General features: G+C 32.1%; 2 protein-coding genes across 2 annotated transcripts; both read left to right on the forward strand.

The window, feature by feature from the left end:
- Positions 1 to 281: 281 nt before the first annotated feature.
- LOC134262809 (latent-transforming growth factor beta-binding protein 1-like) lies at positions 282 to 2266 on the forward strand (the record flags this gene model as incomplete). Its single annotated transcript, XM_062745135.1, has 4 exons — positions 282 to 512; positions 690 to 812; positions 1810 to 2070; positions 2163 to 2266. Coding segments are annotated over 4 exons (719 nt in total), but the record flags the coding sequence as incomplete, so codon positions are not given.
- A 763-nt stretch (positions 2267 to 3029) lies between these two features.
- On the forward strand, positions 3030 to 6873 carry LOC134262810 (uncharacterized). Its single transcript, XM_062745136.1, has 7 exons — positions 3030 to 3192; positions 4492 to 4591; positions 4738 to 4760; positions 4895 to 5018; positions 5735 to 5847; positions 6013 to 6074; positions 6759 to 6873. The coding sequence occupies exons 1-7, from the start codon at positions 3030 to 3032 to the stop codon at positions 6795 to 6797; spliced, it is 624 nt and encodes a 207-aa protein (XP_062601120.1). The 3' UTR covers positions 6798 to 6873.
- The last annotated feature ends 13918 nt before the right edge of the window (positions 6874 to 20791 follow it).

Consider the following 20791-nt stretch of genomic DNA (forward strand, 5'->3'; position numbering starts at 1 on the left):
AAAATGCATTTGCACATAGAAATTCAATAGAAAATGTTTGAAAACCCATTCCTTTTATAATAGAAGTACGACATTTACTAGTAATATCAAATCATATTAATAGTAAGCAAACAAAAACGTCGTCCTTTGCCAAGTTATGCCAGACTAAAAATTCAACGTTCATTTTTGAAAACAAATTAGGTCGTCTTTAAAAATTCTTAATTACTTATGTTATGGTTGGTGTATTTTTTAAAGACAAAATGTATATATGACAGTGTTGAAATATTTTATATAATTTTTAGACATCAATGAATGTGAAGAACAATCTCCATGTGCTCACAACTGTACAAACACTAATGGAAGTTACATGTGTACATGTGATGATGGATATGAGTTGGTAGATTTAAGTAACTGCTCAGATATTGACGAATGTCTTGTGCATGTATGTCACATTTGCTCTAATTGGGCTGGAGGATTTGATTGTTCATGCTATGAAGGCTATTCATTAAACATATCAACTCTTTCATGTCATAGTAAGAATATTATTCCTTATCTTACATATTTCTGTATCAGCTGTTGCGAAAATTAGATTGGGATTTTATTAGAAACATTCCACTGCTTGTTTAAAGTATATATATATATATAATCAGCTGTTTACATGTTTAAAGCACATCAAAATTGGAAACGTGTCTAATGTCATCTGATTTTAGATATCAATGAATGTGAAGAAAATATCCACAACTGCTCAGATAATGCTACTTGTCATGACACTGACGGGGGATATAGCTGTACTTGTTTCAAAGGATTTGAAGGAAGCGGAAAAAATTGCACAGGTACGCATTTCTTCTACCCCTGTTTCAATTTTGCAAATTATTCGAAAGCTTGCAATTGGTAATTGCCATTTAATTGTAAATAATGTAAGAAACAAATGTTATTTTACAAACAAACTCAAGATTTAGGATGTTCACCATGGATAATGTAAATGAAAAAGCCATTGAAAATGTTATTGGAAATACTTTTTTTCTATTTTGAATATTTCACAAATCCCAGTTACTGACATTCTTAGAAAGAAAGGTTTTATTAATCATATTGATATAAGCAGAATCAAAGACATGAAGTGGTCAGCGAAAAAGATTTGTATTACTATTGAACGTTAAGGAGGATAACTCCCTATAGCTAGATATGACTTTTAAAAAAATGACATATCCGTCAACCATTATTTCGCAAAGATTTTTAAAAATATTTTAGCTTTAAAATTTGATATTTTTATATCTTTTTGAGCTCTTCTACTAAAGTAGATCAATTTAGTCGAAAAATTGCCACAACCGCCCATCCCCTTAACGGGCCCTTTTTAAAAATAATGTTTGTCTGCCCTCTCCCGAATAAAATATTTGGTCGGATGCAGATGAAAATTCTTTCCTCAGAAAAATTAAACTTCAATGGCAAATGTATAAATGTTTTTTTTCCCAAAAAAACATTAATTAAAAATTTTATTGCTACCTGGAAGATAAACAGTTTTAAACCCGACCATTCTTGGGAATAAACAGTTTTAAATTCGACCATTTTTAGCCAGTCGGTCGGGAGAGGGCGACTAAACAACTTTTAATGATAGCCTAAAATATAATATAATATATTTAAAAACCTCTGTAATTACCGTCAGGAAATACTTATTGTCGTGAAAAGTTCTCTGATTAAATCCCAAAATATAATAAATTCAGCATTTCTAAATGACAGGGTGTGTTTTTGCACTATATCGAAGTGACTAATTAAGCAGCTAAATATTTTTCCTGGAATAACTGATATGTTTTCAACATTTTGTGAATATTTCAGTTTGTGGAGACTCTACTTTTGGTGTCCAGTGCTCTGAAACATGTGAATGTGTTCCAAACAATACAGATGTCTGTAATCATGTAAATGGGTCATGTCAATGTAAAAACGGATGGATTGGTCAACATTGTTCAGAAGATGTTAATGAATGTGAACAACAACTACCTATATGTAACGAAACCTTAAATCAATTTTGTTTCAACACTGAAGGATCTGCTGTGTGTGAATGTCGTTACGGTGGATTGGATATTAATAACTGCACTGGTAAGTATTTCAACTGTTAGTCTCATAATTTCTAATAATTCTGACTTAACTTGATTTTTTTTTAATTATCTACTTTTTTGTTCTCTTAATAGCTCCTTTACCACCGCAGAATGAGAGTAAGTTTCGTAGAATTTATTGCCCTTGCCAAAGTGGATACTCTTGTCAGTTAACCGGTCGTATCCGGTTTCAGGAATAATGGAAAATATTGCAATTTTAAAAATAGAATTCTCATGCTTTGATCAAGTATCATTTAATAAAAATTAGCAATTTAAAATATGACAAAAAATTAAAGCGAATCAATACTTTTAAACAAATAAAATATTTATTTTATCCAAAATCAGCTGACGATGAAACCAAAGTGAAAGTAGAAATTAAATTTGATGTCGAATACGACAAAAACGAAGTTTTAGCTCAGCCTGAAAGGTGGAAAAATCAAATTGCAGAAAAGGTATATATAAAATGCTAATATTTAAATAAAAGAATTTATTTTTTCTTATTTTTATGTTATTTTAAGAAAAGGTTTTATAGTAAATTTTGGTCGTCAACATTCCGTTAAATTAATAGTGACAATATTTTACCGCATTTTAGATAAATGCAACAAGATTCTTATCTTTTGTTCATTTTTTGAAGCTAAATGAATTGTAACAATAGTCAAAGTACAAGGATATTATGGAGGAAAATGATAAACAACTCTATTTTAATATTGTATCTGACTCATTTTCCTTTTTTAATTCAAATTCAAAATTAGCTGAATGATTTCTACAAAAGATCTATTCGAGGTTTTACCGAAGTTATCGTGTTGTCAATTCGGTAAGTAAATTTTCTTAAGTACATGTTGAGAGAAGTAATGTTACGAAAGATGCATCTTTTATTAACAGAAGCTATATGCATTTAATTTGTGCAAAGAATCATTAATAATTCTTTGGTTTCTTTTAAGATTGGGAGCATTATAGCTGATCATGAAATCTTTGCAAGTAACACTGAAGCACAAATCATTGAAAACGGATATTGCTAATGGATTGGTAATACTTGCTCGACAGGATACGAGTTTTACACTTTTCAACAAAAGTGTTGAGGTGAAAGATATAGTGCTGAAGCACCCAAATGGAACTGATAATAAACGTGAGCAAGGCTAAATCTTTCCTTTTAACTTTTTTTTGGCATAACTAAGCTGAGATTAGTTGCCGGGGACGAGTAAGCATCCCCTATTGACGATCGCAACTTTGAAAAAACCAAACCCTGATGTACTAGCCAAATCGCATACTGGAGTATTCAAGAGTAAAATTTAAAAAGGTCCATAATTTGTAGAAAAAGATGAGCAAAATTACAAGGCTCAATGATATTTGCTACAATGTAGCAAGGATATTGCCCCTAAGATAAGAAATATATCGATAGAAAATTTGAATTAAAGTCATCTCATTTGTTTGACAATTTATTTGTTAATCCACTCATGGTTAATATCAGCAAAATCCCAATGTAAAATAAATTTGACAGACTTAATGATTAAGTTTGTTTCAACTTTAGTTTTGGTTTATATCGAGTCTTCACATAGAGGGAAATATTAATGAAACCTGTATAATTCGCTGCGTGGTGCAGTGGTTAGAGCGTCTGCTCTAGAGTCGCGAAGTAAGGAGTTGATCTTTACGTCGAGGTTTCAAATCCCACTGTGGGACGTGGAGACCGGTCCTTCGGTTGAGACCGTATAAATCAAGGTCCCCTGTCGCATTAGATGCTGGCATGAAAAAGAACAATCGCTGCTCAATGACCTTAAGCGCCAAGTGTAGGACAAAATTAGCAGCGGCAACTGGTGGGCTAAACTGTTTCCATATGAAAAAAATATTCTCAAGAGGGACGTTCAACACTAAAATTATAATCAATCAATCAAACATTTGTATCTTAACGTTGCATTTTAAAGATCTAGACCATAGCAAAATTAATGTTTTCTTGGGAATTTTCTTATTCATGATATAAAACATATCGACTTAAAAATAACACAATCAATACCTAAAGAATAAAAGTAATCAAGGAGGAACTCAAGCATTCTTTTAATATCAACATTAAATTACCTCTGTGTTGAATCAGAATAATTTTGTCGTTCTGACCAATCATAAAATATGAATAATTTTGAATTTCTATTTCATTTAAAAAACAGTCATTTATGATATAAAAAGGCCTATATTTTAATTTACATTGAAGAAAAGTTGATTAAATTGAAGAAAAGCCAGAGATCTTTGTGTTTCTGTCTTTTTTAATTGTTTAATTATTTTTAGTTTTGTCATAGATACAATGTATTCCATTATAATAATTCTAAGGCTTGTCATGCCTGTACGTCCTAATGTGATACGCCTATCCTTGGAAAATCGTTTTAAAAATCATTGTTTGTTTCAGTAGTATTTTTTAAAATTCTTTACCTGCCTCTAGATATTTCTTCGACATCCAAACCGTGTTCAATTTTCGACACCAAAGAGTATTGCACAGGCGCAGAGATCTGTTCGGACGAGTCCGGCATAGCAGTTTGTGTGTAGGTTTTCTGTAAAAAAGAGAGAGAGAGGTTAACAAAGAAAAATGAAATTTCTATCTATTAATATTATAGAGTATGTGCAACTTGTTCCATTATGTGTCATACTTACTACACAACATATTTTAAGACATTTTTTATCGTTGTAGGATCGTTTCTGTTGTCCAACCAGGTATAAGTATCATTCTTTTATTTTGTTGTAACGTTGATCGATGTTATGAATTCTTAAGGATGTGCGTTATTTAACACATTCGTTGCTATATTTTAACAAAAATATTCACTTATGATTAAACAATATTGTTTCAGAATGGACTCTCTACGTTATTCTGATTGGAGTCTCTGTTCCTCTATTATTTGCCATTATTGTACTCATAATTTGTGTCTTCCACAAAAGAAAGTCCAAAAACAACGATTCTGGTAGTATTCAAAGGTACATGTATCTGCAAACCGGTATTAGAAACCAGACACTATGCGACATAATGATTCAGTGTTTATTCTATGCAAGATTTACGAATGTAGGTTAAAAAATAGTTAACATTCAACATTCTCACAGAAAGAAAAAAATTATTGGAAATATTATTTTAAAATATGTTTTAAGTATCCACACAACGAAACGGCTGGTATGCCCTCTTAAGCTTCACCAAATACTCATTTATTTAGCTTTGTCTTCAAATCAATAACATAATTAATATTAATGTGCATAATATTTGAAACAAGTTGGCTTGTTTCACTTATGTGTGGTTTATACGATAGATGTAGCTTCATAAATATATACAGTAAAGAGAGAAATTGTCTAAGATAATCAATTCGTTTTAAAACCATGAACAAATGTATTCCCTTTTGATACATTTTCATGATAATAAAAAAGAAGGAAAGTGATTCAAACGCAATTTGAACTTTTAATGTGATTACTCAAAGCGAGATGTATAGATAAAAATCAACTATTTTACCCATTAGTTAAAAAATAGTCAGATATATAAATGTTATACAAATGTTGCTTTACTTAAGAATGTAAACCTTATTCAAAGCCAAAAACATTCAGTGTTCATAATGAAAGCTGGATATTTAGCTTAGTATCCCTTGCTAGTTGTAACGGTAGACTTTAGTGCTCAATAAAGTCTTAGCATTTAAAAACTGTTTTTCTAGTCACATGCTTCATAATGATTATGACTTACCAAAACGTTCGAAAGATGGCTTCAGCGATGAGTATTGCACGATTGGTTCTACAAGTAACAGTGGAATTTATGATCCTTCTAATGGTATGTAGACATGTTAGGTAAAGAGATGTTTTGTTTAATGTATTTAAATTTATATATTGATGCTTTTATTTGTTTAATTAATGAATCTAATGTAATGTAAAAACAAATAACAAAACAAATACAGAGAATTACCTTTAACAAATAATGTTGATTGCACACTTGCAGACTATGTTCATTCAGGATTTCATCATAATCCAATGTACGACGCTTTAAAACCATCTGAACAGGTAATTTGTTTACTTTATGTATTTCTTCTGTGACCACAACAATAACAAAACAAAACAAGACAAAATTCTAAAAAGCAAATGGGTCTCAGTCAAGGTCACAAGATCATTGTCCTTGGTGTCATTTGAAAGTGCTTAATTAGTGGAGTATGCATACCAAATATGAAGTCTCTATCTCTCACGGTTCAAAAAGTATGGCGAGAATTCGGAAAAAAAAGCTATTTCTAGAATACAGGTCACAGTCAAGATAACAAGGTCATTGACTTTGGTGTCAGTTGAAAGAGTTTAATTAGTGGAGTATGCATACCAAATATGAAGTCTCTATCTCTCAGGGTTCAAAAGTTACAGCGAAAGTTCGAAAAAGCTATTTACAGCATAAAGGTCACAGCCAAGGAAACACGGTCATTGACCTTTGTGTCTTTTGAAAGTGTTTTATTAGTGAAGTATGCATGCCAATTATGAAGTCTCTATCTTTCACGGTTTACAAGTTATGGCGAAGGTTAAAGTTGACAACAGACTGACAAACAGATAAACAGACAGACAGGACAAAACAATATGCGCTCTGAAAAATTCGGGCGCATGATTAATATTTATTCATACATACAATTATTGAAATATTTTCCTTATTATCACAACAAGTTTTCGAATTTTTTATTCATAGCTAACATGTTTGTATTTATTTTGTAGTTTCGCATCAAGAGACCAAACATCAGAATGAACAATTAATCACGCAGATATACATTCTTCTCTGGAACCATTTCAGCAATTTCTACCAATGTTGAACTTTAATTTAATTGCATAAAGGGAGGAAACTTGTAAATTTCATGGTCCCTGTTTCCCTGGATACATGACTAAAACTTGGGTCGTATACCACCGATATAAGTATTGTCTTTTATTTTGTTTCTTCTTTATTTTTGATCATCAAGCAATTATAAACTGCTTGATTGTAATGAGCAAGGGACCCTCTGCATACATGTAAATGTAAAAATGCATTATTTCTTTGAAATTATTCTATTCTGTCCTTAGGCATCTGTAAGGCTAAGAAGATTTTTTTTTAAATATTGTACTTACCCATATTTTACATTTTGGGCCGTTTGGTTGTATGATCTTCTGTTGGCTAAATCTCTTTTTAAAACCTTAAAGTTACAGCCCTTTCGCCATTTAGCCCTTATAATCAATTACTGTAAATGATATATATTTGAAATGTTAATGCAAGGTTTAAAAGTACATTTTTGAAATATAATACAGTAAATCTGGAAATTTTTACGCTGATTTAATTTTGCGAATCTTTGAAAAATTTGTTCTTAAGGACCCTCTCTACACCACTGCAAAATGCTTTTTGGACATTGAGAAAAATATATTCTATAAAGATGTTGATAACGAGCTTATTTATGCAATTTTCACTATATGGTACATGTACGTGCCATTTATACCCCAGGAAAAATAATCATTCACAACACAGTTTCAGTGAATAGAAATCACTGTTGTTTACTTCGACAGAGAAAATAATGCAAATAACATGTTGAATTAATTTATCTTGGTCTTTTAAAATGTTAAAATACTTGAATTAATTACAAATTGTATACTGCGATTGTCTGTTTTTAAGAATCTAGAGATAAAGGCAGAACACTCTAACTGCAGAAAAATACCATAGAATCAGAAATCTTTAGTATGCAGTGTAACGAGGGTTCTTAAAAGACCAGAAGATCCCATTGTGAGAGATATTAACTATAAAAGATTGAAAATAGTTTGGAAGGTTGAAGTTTGTTGTCCAACAAAGCACAATCTTTCAATTTATTTTATACGTCTATTGATCCTCTTAATTTTATTATACTCAAGTGACCGTTATGTTCTTCAGCTTCTTTTTTAAAATCAAAAATTTTTTAAAATTGTTAAAGATGACACATAAGGTTCAAGTAATTTAAAGCTTTTTAAAATATCTTTAACACATATTATTTTCCATCATTCACTGAGGATTTATTTCAGTGATTGCTGAGTATCTGAATTTGTGCTTGATATAACTATAAATGATTCTGACCATAAGATAAACAGTTTTGTATAACGATTTTTATTTTGGTTTCTTTGAAGAAATGAAGAATTGTACTGTTTTTTATACGAAGTGTTGTTCTTTTTTGCTTATAAATGTTTCAAATAATCAGAGAAAAAATAATTTGATTTACTATTTTGTTTATTGATACATTAATCTGAATTGTACATGCAGTATATGTGTAACTCAATTAGTGCGCCATTTCAAAGATTTTGTGTATGTCGATCAAGATGGATAATGTCAAAGATATCTGATTGATCCGGTTTAATGTGAATAAACTGTGAAAAGTAGAGTACTACATGTACATGTTTTTATTAGCATTTACTTCTTACGGAAAAAAACAATAAGAATTAAATTGAATTCATTGAACTTTAAAAAAAAAAAAAAAAGCAATGACAGTGTACATTGATTTTCAAATAACATAGTTGATATTCAATGATTTGTAGTTGAATGTGAAATTAATTTCACAAGTGGGACATGATCCAGACTTTTGATATTTCCATAAGTACAAGAATGAGTGTAAATATATATAAAAAGAAATTGTCTCACGAGTGAATGATTATATAAAATTCCAGACACAGAATATTGCATTTCTTTTATTACATTTTTTCTTTGTCTCTGTCTTTTTTGTATTCGGTGTTTTAGTTTGGCTACATATGACGTCATCCCTAACTGATGTGAGATTGAAAAATTTTAAAAATTGATTCCAATAACATATTTGGAGGAACTTTTGCTGTTTTAGTCTCTCTCTGAATTGTGTATTTACTCTCACAGTGCCCCACCTTCCCCCAGCCCCGTGGTATAGAATGCATGTATATCCAAAACAACTTCAAGACTGTGAGCGTCCAGTATGTTTTCTAAACTTGCAGCAATGAGACAGCTAACTTTGCCACCATTAGTTGAAAAACGTCTTGGAAGGGGTATTAAACAAAACTTAACTATAATGTAAAGATTTTAAGTACTAGTTTTAAGTAAACTTCGTACCAGTTATTCGATTTAAAGAGGTTTTAATAATATTTTCTGTGAAATGACACATACTCTATTTCTCACTCTCCATGCCCAAGAATGTCGAAGTAGCATGAATCTAATGTCTTCCCACTGATATAAATACAAATTAATATAGATAGATATACACATCTAAAAGATTCTTTGTGCTATTTTAAAACTATAGACATATATTTACATATGTAAAGTGTATATAAAGTTCTAAATGGATATATTCCTCTCGTTGTTATTGCAATTTTGTCAGTTCACTGAAAATCAGTAATGGATTCATTTTGTTTGGTGTCAAACATCTCTTTGAGAAATATATATCATATTGAGACACCAGTACGCCTTTCAAGGGCTGCAAATGTAGATTTCGGCACTCAAGGCCTTTGAACAGTAAGGAATTCTTCTTGTGCCAGACTGCTCTGTGTACAATCTTATCGGAAGGACCCATCAACTCATATGCGGGGTTTGTTCCGCGGTGTAAGGACAGTTTCTTTTAAGAAATTATATGATTTAACACTCATATCGCAATATTTTGCTATATTGTAATTAAAACTACATCCAGGAATTTCCATCTATATGTCTGTAAGGAAGATGAAGCGGAAACCGAGAAACAATTATCCTTTCCGACGTAATGAAAATTAACAGCAAGAGATCATATAATGTTTTTTTTTTCATTGTTACCCGCTTATCACTGAGAGTGGGCCTACTTTGAATCGGTTCGTCCGTCATTTTTTCCACCACTCTTAATGTCTGTCTGTAACACTTTTGATTCTGCACGATTTTTTAAGAAGCTGTTTCTTCCTTTGCGTTCAAATTTTACATAATAAATGCCTAACAATTTTGGGGTAAAAATACAAAAGATCAAGGTTACTTAACTTATTCTGTTTTTGTGTAAAACTCATTTTTAGGTGATTTGTCGAGAGGGTTTTAAGCTTTTCCTCTGAAATTTTATACCATACCTCTCTCTGACCCCGTCTGTCCCTTTTTAAAAAGTGGCTCGTCCCATCCCCCGCCGACCCCTCCCTGCTCTTGATGCACCTTTTCCTTAAGCGGGGGAGGGGGACACAGATTCTCATATTATCTTGTGTAATGACAATTTGACAAAGTTTCAAGACTTTCTAAGTTCTCAAACTTTTTAAAATAAAGACTAGATATTAATAATGTAATTGCATCTGTCCGTATTCTTTTTGTAGCCCATCCCATGAATAGATTAAAAAGCGTTCTGCAGTCAAAATTAATAGAATTATATCTTCGCGGTTGAGCCTTGTGAACCAAAGTCTTTTGTTCTGTAATGGTGAAAAGGCACTAAAAATTACTAAAATATCGTTGCATCGAGATCTCTTTAGGTCTAATCAAATATTGCATTAAACATATGCGCTGAATTGTTTAAAGAACAATTTTGATACTTCAGTGAGCTGAAAAATGCATTTTCTTGCTAAAAGATGCTAAACTGAAGTACATGTTCACAAGTTTTTATGATACTATGATTAGATTAGATTATCAGAATTTATACATTTCATTCAAATCATTTTTCTTAGAAATAATGATCAGGAGAATAAGGCTTAGTTTACAATTCTAAAAATCAAAGAAATGTAGAAAATAAAATGTCCTGGAAACCATGTTATGACTTGAAATTGAAGAACAAGTCTTATCAGACACTTGTATTTGTTTAAACGGTACATGTACGAGGGCTGTTCAATAAATATTGTCCTGAACTGTATGACATACAATACAGATATCATATGACATTAAGCTTGACTTTTTCTCATTATTGAATCTTTAATGAATTTATAACAGTTTATGTGACCACTTTTCATCACATAGTTTCATTGTAAGAAGCTGGAAAACGATGGCTATTTGTGACACTGCATTATAAATGAATTGTAAAGAATCTTTAAGGTGAAAATAAAAGCCTCATTAAAGCTGCTGTAAAACTTGTTAAAAATCCCAAAGAAATATTAACTGAAATATGTGACATTTACAGCAACCAATGCCTGTTTCATAGACAAATGAGCAGGTGGATTTCAATGATAAAAAATATAATAGGCATTAAAAATTGGTACCGTCCTTGCCAACAAAAAGTATAACAACTTATGTTCTGTTTGCTAAATTTCAACAAATAGTATTTGATGATGTATGATTGACTTTAAGAAATATAGCAAATTTGATAGAGATAATTTCTGCAGTATTTTACACCGTTTTTAAGAAACGTTTGACGGTAAAAAAAAAAAAAAAGCTAAGTACTCAAAGGTCACCCTATATTTTGAAAAATGAATGAAAACAACAGCGTTTACGAATGTCTTAACAATTATTTTAAAAATATCAGTAATTGTAGTTATCGACGTTTGTTTGATATTCAAAAAGATAGTGGAACTTGAATTTATTGCGTAAAACCCTCAAAACAAAATTAACCAAAAGATGAACATGATAAAAACAGCGAAGGTCTGACAAGAGCAAAGAATTGCAAGAGCCCAAAGACAGATTTATATGCAATTTTCTTAAATATTAGTGGTATTGTTGTTCAAATTCGTATTCATGGAGACAGTTAAATTTCTGGAGGAGTCTAGAAAGCAATTTTTTTTGCAAAAAATCGAAAGGTTTATTAGAGGATCAGGAATCCACTTCATTAAATTTCTTCGTGACAGCGTCCAAACCTGCACGCCCTGATCATGAAGGGTAAAGGGGTTTTCGGGATAAAGAGATACTTAATGTTTTTTCACATTAACAATGTTCCGGATTATTACGGATTTTGAAATCTGACCTCTGTGAACAGCTGATCAGTGAGTACGTATTCACTTTACTTCTCTGAGCTATCAAAGTATTGTCGGTACCTTGAGTTAAAAAAAAAACATGGCACAATTACTGAAACCTGTGTATCTTAAAGACAGTGAACTGCCAAAAATGCCAAATAAAAGGATTACAAACTTTGCGTTATTGGAAGCAGTGATGCATTGTATAGGTGACATGGTAAAATGCGTGCAGTTAGACCTTGACCTCTGGAGGATATATGTCAGCGATAAAGATAGCAGAGATAGAATCCTCATAGACGGATTTGATTTAAACAATCAGCACATTCAAGTATATGATTCGAATCCTTATTCCACGGGGCTAGAGGATCCCGAAAGTGAGACATTAAAAGTTACGATCTGTGGTGTCCCGTTATCTGTCGACGACTCTGCTATCTATGAGATGCTTAATAAGCTGGGGGTCAATCCTAAAAGCGACCTTAAATATGAAAAAATTAGGAACCCTAATAATAACAAAATGACAAGTGTCCTCAATGGTAACAGATTTGTATATATTGAACCTTTGGGACCCAACAAAACCCTTCCACGCTTCAGTTACTGTGCAGGTCTCAAATGCAAAATTTTTCATCGTGGGCAAACCATGGAAAAACCACCCCCCACCTGTACAAATTGTTGGGAGACCGGGCATTTCTTCAAGGCGTGCCAAAATGCACCCCGGTGCTCAGCTTGTAAAAACGAGGGACACAAACCAGGCGATGAGATCTGTCCGCAGTTTACTCAAAACAACCCCAAAGTGGTAGCTTTCGACGGAGAGAAAAATATACTTTCAAACTTCTACACCTGTGATCTGAAAGTGTTTGGTGAGCATTTCAAGTCAGCGGAGCAGGCTTTTCAACTCACTAAGGCTATGCGCTCTGGTGATCTTGTGGCTGCAGAACGTATTCGCCAGGCTAAATCCCCTCTTGAGTGCAAGTTTATTGGAAAAGCTATTCGTGCACCAGATTCATGGCTACAGGATGCCCCATCCGTCATGGAGGAAATTATAGCAGAAAAATTACAACAGTGTAATGAAATGAAAGATCTCCTTACTTCCTCCACTGCAGATGCGCTATTTGCCCATTCCGTGTATGATCAATACTGGGGCACTGGATTAAACGCCGTTCAAACCCTTCACAAAAAATCGGTGGCGTGGCCAGGTCAAAATACTATGGGAAAGATCATCATTAAACTCGCAGAAAACCTACGTAAAGCTCCAGGCAGTGCATGGTCTCGTCCAAAGAGGTCAGGCTCCACCAACAAAAAAAGTCAGCAGGGCCTAGACAACTACCTTAAGATGTAAATCTTCTGACAATGGCAAACATCAAACTCTTTTCACTTAATTGTAGAGGTCTACATAATCATGATAAAAGATTAATATTATATGATTGGCTAAATGATATTAAATGTGATGTTATATTTTTACAAGAAACACATTTTATTCAAGATAGGATTAATAGTTATGATTCAAGATGGCATGGTTCCTCTTATCACAATTTTTCTGATTTGCCACATAGTAAAGGTGTTTCAATATTATTTAGTAAAAATTTTCCATTCAAAATTATTAATGTTCATAGATCTGCGGATAGTAGAATTTTATTATTGAATATTGAATATGAGAAAAGTGTTATCTCTCTTGTTAATATATATGCTCCGAATTCAGAAAATCAAAGAGAACAATTTTTCAAAAAAGTTATGAAGTGGATTTCCCAGTATACATTAAATGATGAAAATATTGTACTTGTTGTAGACTTTAACTGTAAGATTTGTAATGAAAAAGATAGAAGCGTGAAAGTTGTCAAAGATTTAATACAGAGATTCAATATGTATGATTTGTGGTCGGATTTGAAATCTGATAAAGCAGGTCTTACGTGGTGTGATGGTAGCAACTTGCCTAAAAGTAGAATAGATTATGTATTTTTTAGTAAAAATTTTTGCTTTACTCCTGAGAATATATATTTACGTAAAGCACCAAGTGTTTCTAAATGTAGAATGAGTGATCATCTCTCATTAATTTTTAAATGTTCCGTATCAGCTAACGATAGGGGAAAAGGCTATTGGAAATTAAATACCTCTGTTCTACAAGATCCCAATTATTGTTCCTTGATAAATGATTTTTTTACCCAACTTCCCAAAGATATAGAAAATGAAAATAACGCTCACACTAAATGGGAATTGATAAAACATCACATAAAGAAAATAAGTATTAAATTCTGCACCCCAAAAAATAAATCTTTGAAAATCAGAATACAAAATATTGAAAAAGATATCGAAAGGATAGAAAATAGTCACTATACACAAATCAACATGATTAAAAAAGATCTAGAAGACGAATTAGATAAATTATATGAATATAAATCTAAAGGTGCTCAAATACGATCGAGGGCTAAATGGATTGATGAAGGTGAAAAGAATACCTCTTATTTTCTAAGGCTTGAAAACAAACATCAATCACATAATGTTATAAATACAATAAGAAAAGACGATCAGATCTACGATAAAACTGACGACATATTAAAACAGCTTTGTTTATTATATGAAAATCTGTACTCGAGTGTACATATTCCAAGCGATGACATTGAAAACTATTTAAATAATATTGACTTCGTTAACAAAATTACAGAGGAAGAAAAAATAAATTGCGATCAATTTCCGTCACTAAAAGAATGTTCAGAAGCAGTATATCGAATGAAACAAAATAAATCTCCTGGAATCGACGGTTTACCAGTAGAGTTTTACAAAATTTTTGGAAACACGTAAATAGATATTTTTACAATGCCTTAATAGCGTCGTTCGAAAAAGGCGAATTATCACAAACACAAAAATGCTCTGTACTTTCTCTTATACATAAAAAAGATGCCTTAGATAAACTTGAAAATTATCGACCAATTAGTCTTACTAATACCGATTATAAAATTATAGCTTTCGTGTTAGCGGAAAGATTAAAACGTGTTATAGATAACCTGATAAATAAAAATCAGACAGGGTACATTAAAGGTCGGTTCATCGGCGCTAATGCTAGACTGATATTAGATATTTAGGATATTGTGAAAATAATAGTAAGGAAGGGATTCTACTTCTTGCAGACTTCCACAAGGCTTTTGATTCTGTGGAATGGATTTTTTTAATTAATACTCTTCATAAATATAACTTCGGATGCAATTTTATAACATGGATAAAAATATTATATAAAAACCCATATTTTTACATAAAAAACAATGGATGGCTCTCCAGACAATGTTCAATGAAAAGAGGAATTAGACAGGGATGTCCTGTTTCAGCGCTCTTATTCCTTTTTGTTATGGAAGTGCTTTCTTTGAAAATAAATTCTTCGGCAGAAATAAAAGGTTTTAGCATTGACTCACTTGAAAATGAAATCAAATGTATTCAACACGCTGATGACAGCACTTTTCCGTTACAAGATAAAGCATCACTAGAAAATGCGTTAAAAATAATCGAAAATTTTGGTAAAGTTTCTGGTACAAAACTAAACATATCAAAAACTGAATGTATCCTTTTAGGACGACTAAAAGAAAGATTTAAACAGGAATGATACATTTGTAAAACCAAAATTAACAGTCAAGCAATAAGATGCTTAGGCATATACATCGGAAACGATAAAACTGCATGTAATGAAAAAAAATTGGCTTAATAAACTTAAAGAGTTTGAAAAAATACTAGACTCCTGGAGAAAACGGAAACTTACTATCTTTGGAAAATGTCAGATAATACATATGTAAATTCATTAATTTTATCAAAACTCATATACGAGGGCTGTTCGGAAATTATTAAGACAATTACATTTACTCCATAAAGTACGGAGATAATTTCATGAAAATTCATTTCATAAAGAACGAATAAAACACTTACGCAAAATTTCTAATTCCTATGAAAATAAGAAAAGTTTCGGTGAAATAATAAATATGCATATGTCCATCGACCCGGAGCAGCATCACTACGTCATTTAACGTCATGTCAGCCGGAGGTGGTTTTGCATGTAAAATGATCGGGAAGCGTTTAATACTTTTCCTTTTTTTGTAATTACATATAACAGTACAAAAATCAAACAGTCTCTTTTCTTAAACTATTCCTTAAAAATGTATGCTGTTGCTACTCGAGTGTAAAATTTTTATTCGTGGGAAAAAATGACTTGAAATCATGTAGTGCCGATTTATGCAAGCGGCATTAATACCGTAACGATATTAATACCGTACGTAATATTTGATGGTCGTCCGGAGATTTTGATTTTACTCTGGTTGAATTAATTGTAAAAATAAAAATGTATACCAATGAAATAACAAACCCTAACACATTTTTTTCCTCGTTGTTATTGTTTAAGCAGGTCATTGAGTCTGGAAAAGAGTTCTACATTGCGCTACACAAAATTTTAGGTATGTTCGCTGCTCCGCCCTTGACTTCAAAATCCATTTTTTCGTTCTAGGCAGATTTCTCTACCGTGCTTAATTTTTTTATGATCTCCGTATTCCTGATCAAAATTGTTACAAAGTTGCACAACATGAATTAGAAATAGAGCTGAAAAATTATACACATAAACTGAATTATTATCGCTCTTATTATGGGTCCACGAAGAGATAGAAAGTTAGTGTTACATATTTTTGATATCCGATTTCGAGACTGCTCCGGGTACCTCTACTGATGAGGCATTTATATACCATTGTACAGAAAATATTTATTATTTATAAAATATTTTTTGCTTTATTAATCCTTAGTGTATGTCAAACGTATATGCAAATTTTCACCGAAAGACGTTCATTTGAAAGCAAAATATACACAATGTATCAATAATTTTCGAACAGCCCTCGTACACGGCTAATGTTTTAGATAATCCAGATGGAAGTTTTATTAAAAATCTGAACAGATTAATATATTCATTTATTTGGGGAAATCGTGAACGCATTAAACGAAATACACTCATTCGCGAAATTAATAATGGAGGAATAGGAATTATTGATTTTGAAACGAAAGTTAAGGCATCAAAAGCGGCATGGGTTTCCAAAATTATAAATACCGAAAGTAGTCTAAAAGATCTTTTAAATGCATGTTTAGTACAACACGGGCTTAATTTACCCTACCTTATGGAACGCCGTCACTGCCTTATAGCAGAACACAACATTGCATTGCGTCAACCTTCCACTACATTATGTCAACACTTTATGACATTTACTCACCCTACTATTGCATTATGTCAACCTTCCATTATATTATGTCAACTCTTTATGACGTTAACCCACACTACTATTGCATTATGTCAACCTTCCATTATATTATGTTAACTCTTTATGACGTTAACCCACACTACTATTGCATTATGTCGGCCTTCCATTACATTATGTCAACTATTTATGACATTAACCTGCACTACTATTGCATTATGTCGGCCTTCCATTACATTATGTCAACTCTTTATGACATTAACCTGCACTACTATTGCATTATGTCGGCCTTCCATTACATTATGTCAACTATTTATGACATTAACCTGCACTACTATTGCATTGTGTCAACCTTCCATTACATTATGTCAACTCTTTATGACATTAACCTGCACTACTATTGCATTATGTCAACCTTCCATTATATTATGTTAACTCTTTATGACGTTAACCCACACTACTATTGCATTGTGTCAACCTTCCATTATATTATGTTAACTCTTTATGACGTTAACTCACCCTACTATTGCATTATGTCGGCCTTCCATTACATTATATCAACTCTTTATGACATTAACCTGCACTACTATTGCATTATGTCGGCCTTCCATTACATTATGTCAACTATTTATGACATTAACCCACACTACCCTTGCATCGTGTCAACTTTCCTTTATATTATGTCAACACTTTATGACATTTACGCATACTACAATTATATTTTGTCATCTTGCATTTCGTTATGTTTACTGTTCATGACATTTAATTAAACAACAATTACATTATGTCAACCTTTCATTACATTATGTCAATTCTTTATGATATTATGTGAAAAGCTCATTTCATACTGTGCACACTCTTCTACATTATGTCGATTCACTATTACGTTATGCGAATACGTGTATCCTCGGCCTTTATATGAGCATAACGTATTTTCCGCGTTCCGAAAGCACTAAAATTGGCGGGAGAGAAAACTGTCGTAGAAGAAATTCTCAGCGATTTTGCATCTTTAATAAAAACTTTAAGCGACAAATGATTAACAACCTTGAAACGTGCAAAGCCTTAACATTGCGACTGTGCATTAAAGTCACGTCGAAATTCAATGGCGTTTACTTTAATCTGATAATTAAATAAATCAAATATTATGAGTCGTGCAGCAATTTTTTTTTATTTTTTATTTTTTTTTTTTTGTTTTTTTGTCTTTTGATAAAAGTCTTAAACTTCTGATCTTACTAAGAACATTGTCATAAGATTTTTATCAGTCTTTAACTTTCCTTTTTATTAAAAGTGTAAACACATCGTATAACACACGTGCACTGGTGGGTTGGGGGGGGGGGCAGAAATCCCACCCTACCATCTTAAGTGACCAAAATATACATAAGATTAATAAATTTATTGGTTTTACTTTGTAGGACATTGCATTAGTTCACATTAAGTTTAGCTGAATTAAGTTGCAAACTTTTTTTCTATAAAACTATTAAGCCTTAGAGCTTCTCTGCTTTCCTCCTTGGTCTCCAAACATTGGCGTCGGAAGCAAATTGAAAGTTTTTTTTTTTGGGGGGGGGGCTAAGTGTAAGAATTTTTTTTTATATACCTTCATAAAAAACCTGAAAAGCAAAAAGAAGAGGGGGGAGGGGGGTAGGTTCGAACTTCATTAGCAATTTTTTTTCCAAACAACACCACTTTCCACATCATTTTAACCTAAACTACAACGTGTCTGTGAAAAGTGGGGGGGGGGGGGGCTTAACCTACGCAGCGATGTTCAATGTCTATACTAAGTCTGTCTGAGGAAAAAAAGTGGGGGGGGGGCTAAGCTCAGCCCCCCCCCCCCTGGTTCCGACGCCTATGCCAACCATATACCGTCCCCCTTCCTTGTTCAAGATTCCCATATCCGCCACTGATATGTGCCCATGCATGCTTACTTAGGCATATTCAATTGATTTAGATGAGGGACTGGTAGATTTTTGTAATAGAATTCTGGCCCTAGAATGGTTGAAAAAATTTCTAATTCCAGTGACGTAGCATCTTTTTTGAAAGGGGAGGTCAGCCAGAAAAAAAATATATTAATTTGCCCGAAAAAACTTGACAAGCCCCAAAAAATTGTCCAAGCCCGAAAATCCTATTTCGGGGAGGGGGAGGGGTCAAACTTCGATCAGTCCAAATTTTTTTTTCAGATATACTACATTGTCCTCAGTGGACTATACTTCAACAAAAAGTGGGGGTAGGGCTGTACTTTCAATGAACATTACCTTTTCTATGGTGAAGTTATGTCTGGGAAAAGAGGGGGGGGGCTGTTATACTTCCTAATCAATCAGGACACCCCCCCCCCTCTTAACAGTCTTTAAAACACGGTCATCAACACTCATTGTATACTAGATATACAGCTTTGAGATAATGTAATATGTATTTTTACATCAGGTAATGCACTTTTGGATTCAACATGATAAAGAGTTAACACAATATAAAGCTATTTTTAGATCACATAAGAAAGAGTTGACATAACGATATAATATATCCACATCACGGTATGGAGTTTTGACATAATGTAATAAAGTGTTGATATAATATAAAGATATGTTCACATTCTGTTACACACTTTTAACACAACGTAATAAAGCACTGACATGAAAGTAAGATGTGTTCACCTCACATCATGATGCTCTCGCCGTAAAATAAAGATAAATCCATATCACGTAATAATGCTTTGATATAATAGAAATATACACTCTCAAAAAGGAATGGATTTTTGACTTCATGTATTGATAAGTTTAATCATAAAACACAATTTACTTGACATAATGAAATTTTGGCCTCACATATTAAAGAAATGAAATGATGTAAAGAAACATTTATTTCACGTAATAAAGTTTTAACTCAATGTTAACACATTATCACTTCACATAATTAATTTTTTACTTCAAGTTATGAAGTGCTGACATAATGAAAGGATGTATTTACTTCATGTAATGCAGCATTGGCATGATGTTAAGATATTTTTACATCATCTCATAAAAAATTGACATAACGTAAAGATATGTTCACATCACGTTATGATAAATTGACATAATAAATGCATAGTTGTATGCTATAAGGCAGTGATGGCGTTCCATACTACCTTGTACGATCAAATATTACTGAGATTACAGACTTCAACATACTCTATAAGTTACCTCGCTTTTATAAGGAAGTTTTTTGTGCATTTAATCAGTGTAAAGCACAAAATCAAGTAAGCGCATCGAACCAACTTTTGCGTGAAAATATATGGTTTAATAAGGATTTGAAATATAAAGGAAAAATTATTTATTTCAAAAATTGGATCGAAAGTGGTTTTAAATATGTAAAAGATCTTTTTGATGAAAACGGACTCAAATCACTCACAGAAATTCAGAAAAAACTTAACAAAAAACAAAACTATCTTTGTGAATACATACTTAGTAATTAAAACAATCTTTAGTAAATGGCACGGTATAAATTCGAGTAATACTTCTTTCATCAATATTAACGACACATGTAATTCATTTTCCTTTAAATTTCATGATAAAAAAGAAAACATTGAATACAAAACATCAAAATTTTTCTATAAAATTTTGTTGCAACAAAAGTCTCAAAAGCCAATTATGGAAACTATATGGTCAAAAGAGTTTAATATCAATTACTCAAATCAATGGCAAAACGTATATAAGGAAAAAATTAGAAAAATTTTTGATAAAAATGTTGCTGAAT

This window comes from Saccostrea cucullata, unplaced genomic scaffold (assembly GCF_032062105.1).
Source record: "Saccostrea cucullata isolate Sc308-1 unplaced genomic scaffold, CSIRO_AGI_Scuc_v1 ctg11456, whole genome shotgun sequence".
In the NCBI taxonomy this organism is placed as follows: domain Eukaryota; kingdom Metazoa; phylum Mollusca; class Bivalvia; order Ostreida; family Ostreidae; genus Saccostrea; species Saccostrea cuccullata.

Coding starts and splice junctions, on each gene's coding strand:
- LOC134262810 (XM_062745136.1), top strand. CDS start 3,030: ATGAAATCTTTGCAAGTAACACTGAAGCACAAATCATTGAAAACGGAT. Junction 5,848..6,012: donor AATTTATGATCCTTCTAATG/GTATGTAGACAT, acceptor GCACACTTGCAG/ACTATGTTCATTCAGGATTT. Junction 6,075..6,758: donor CTTTAAAACCATCTGAACAG/GTAATTTGTTTA, acceptor TTTATTTTGTAG/TTTCGCATCAAGAGACCAAA.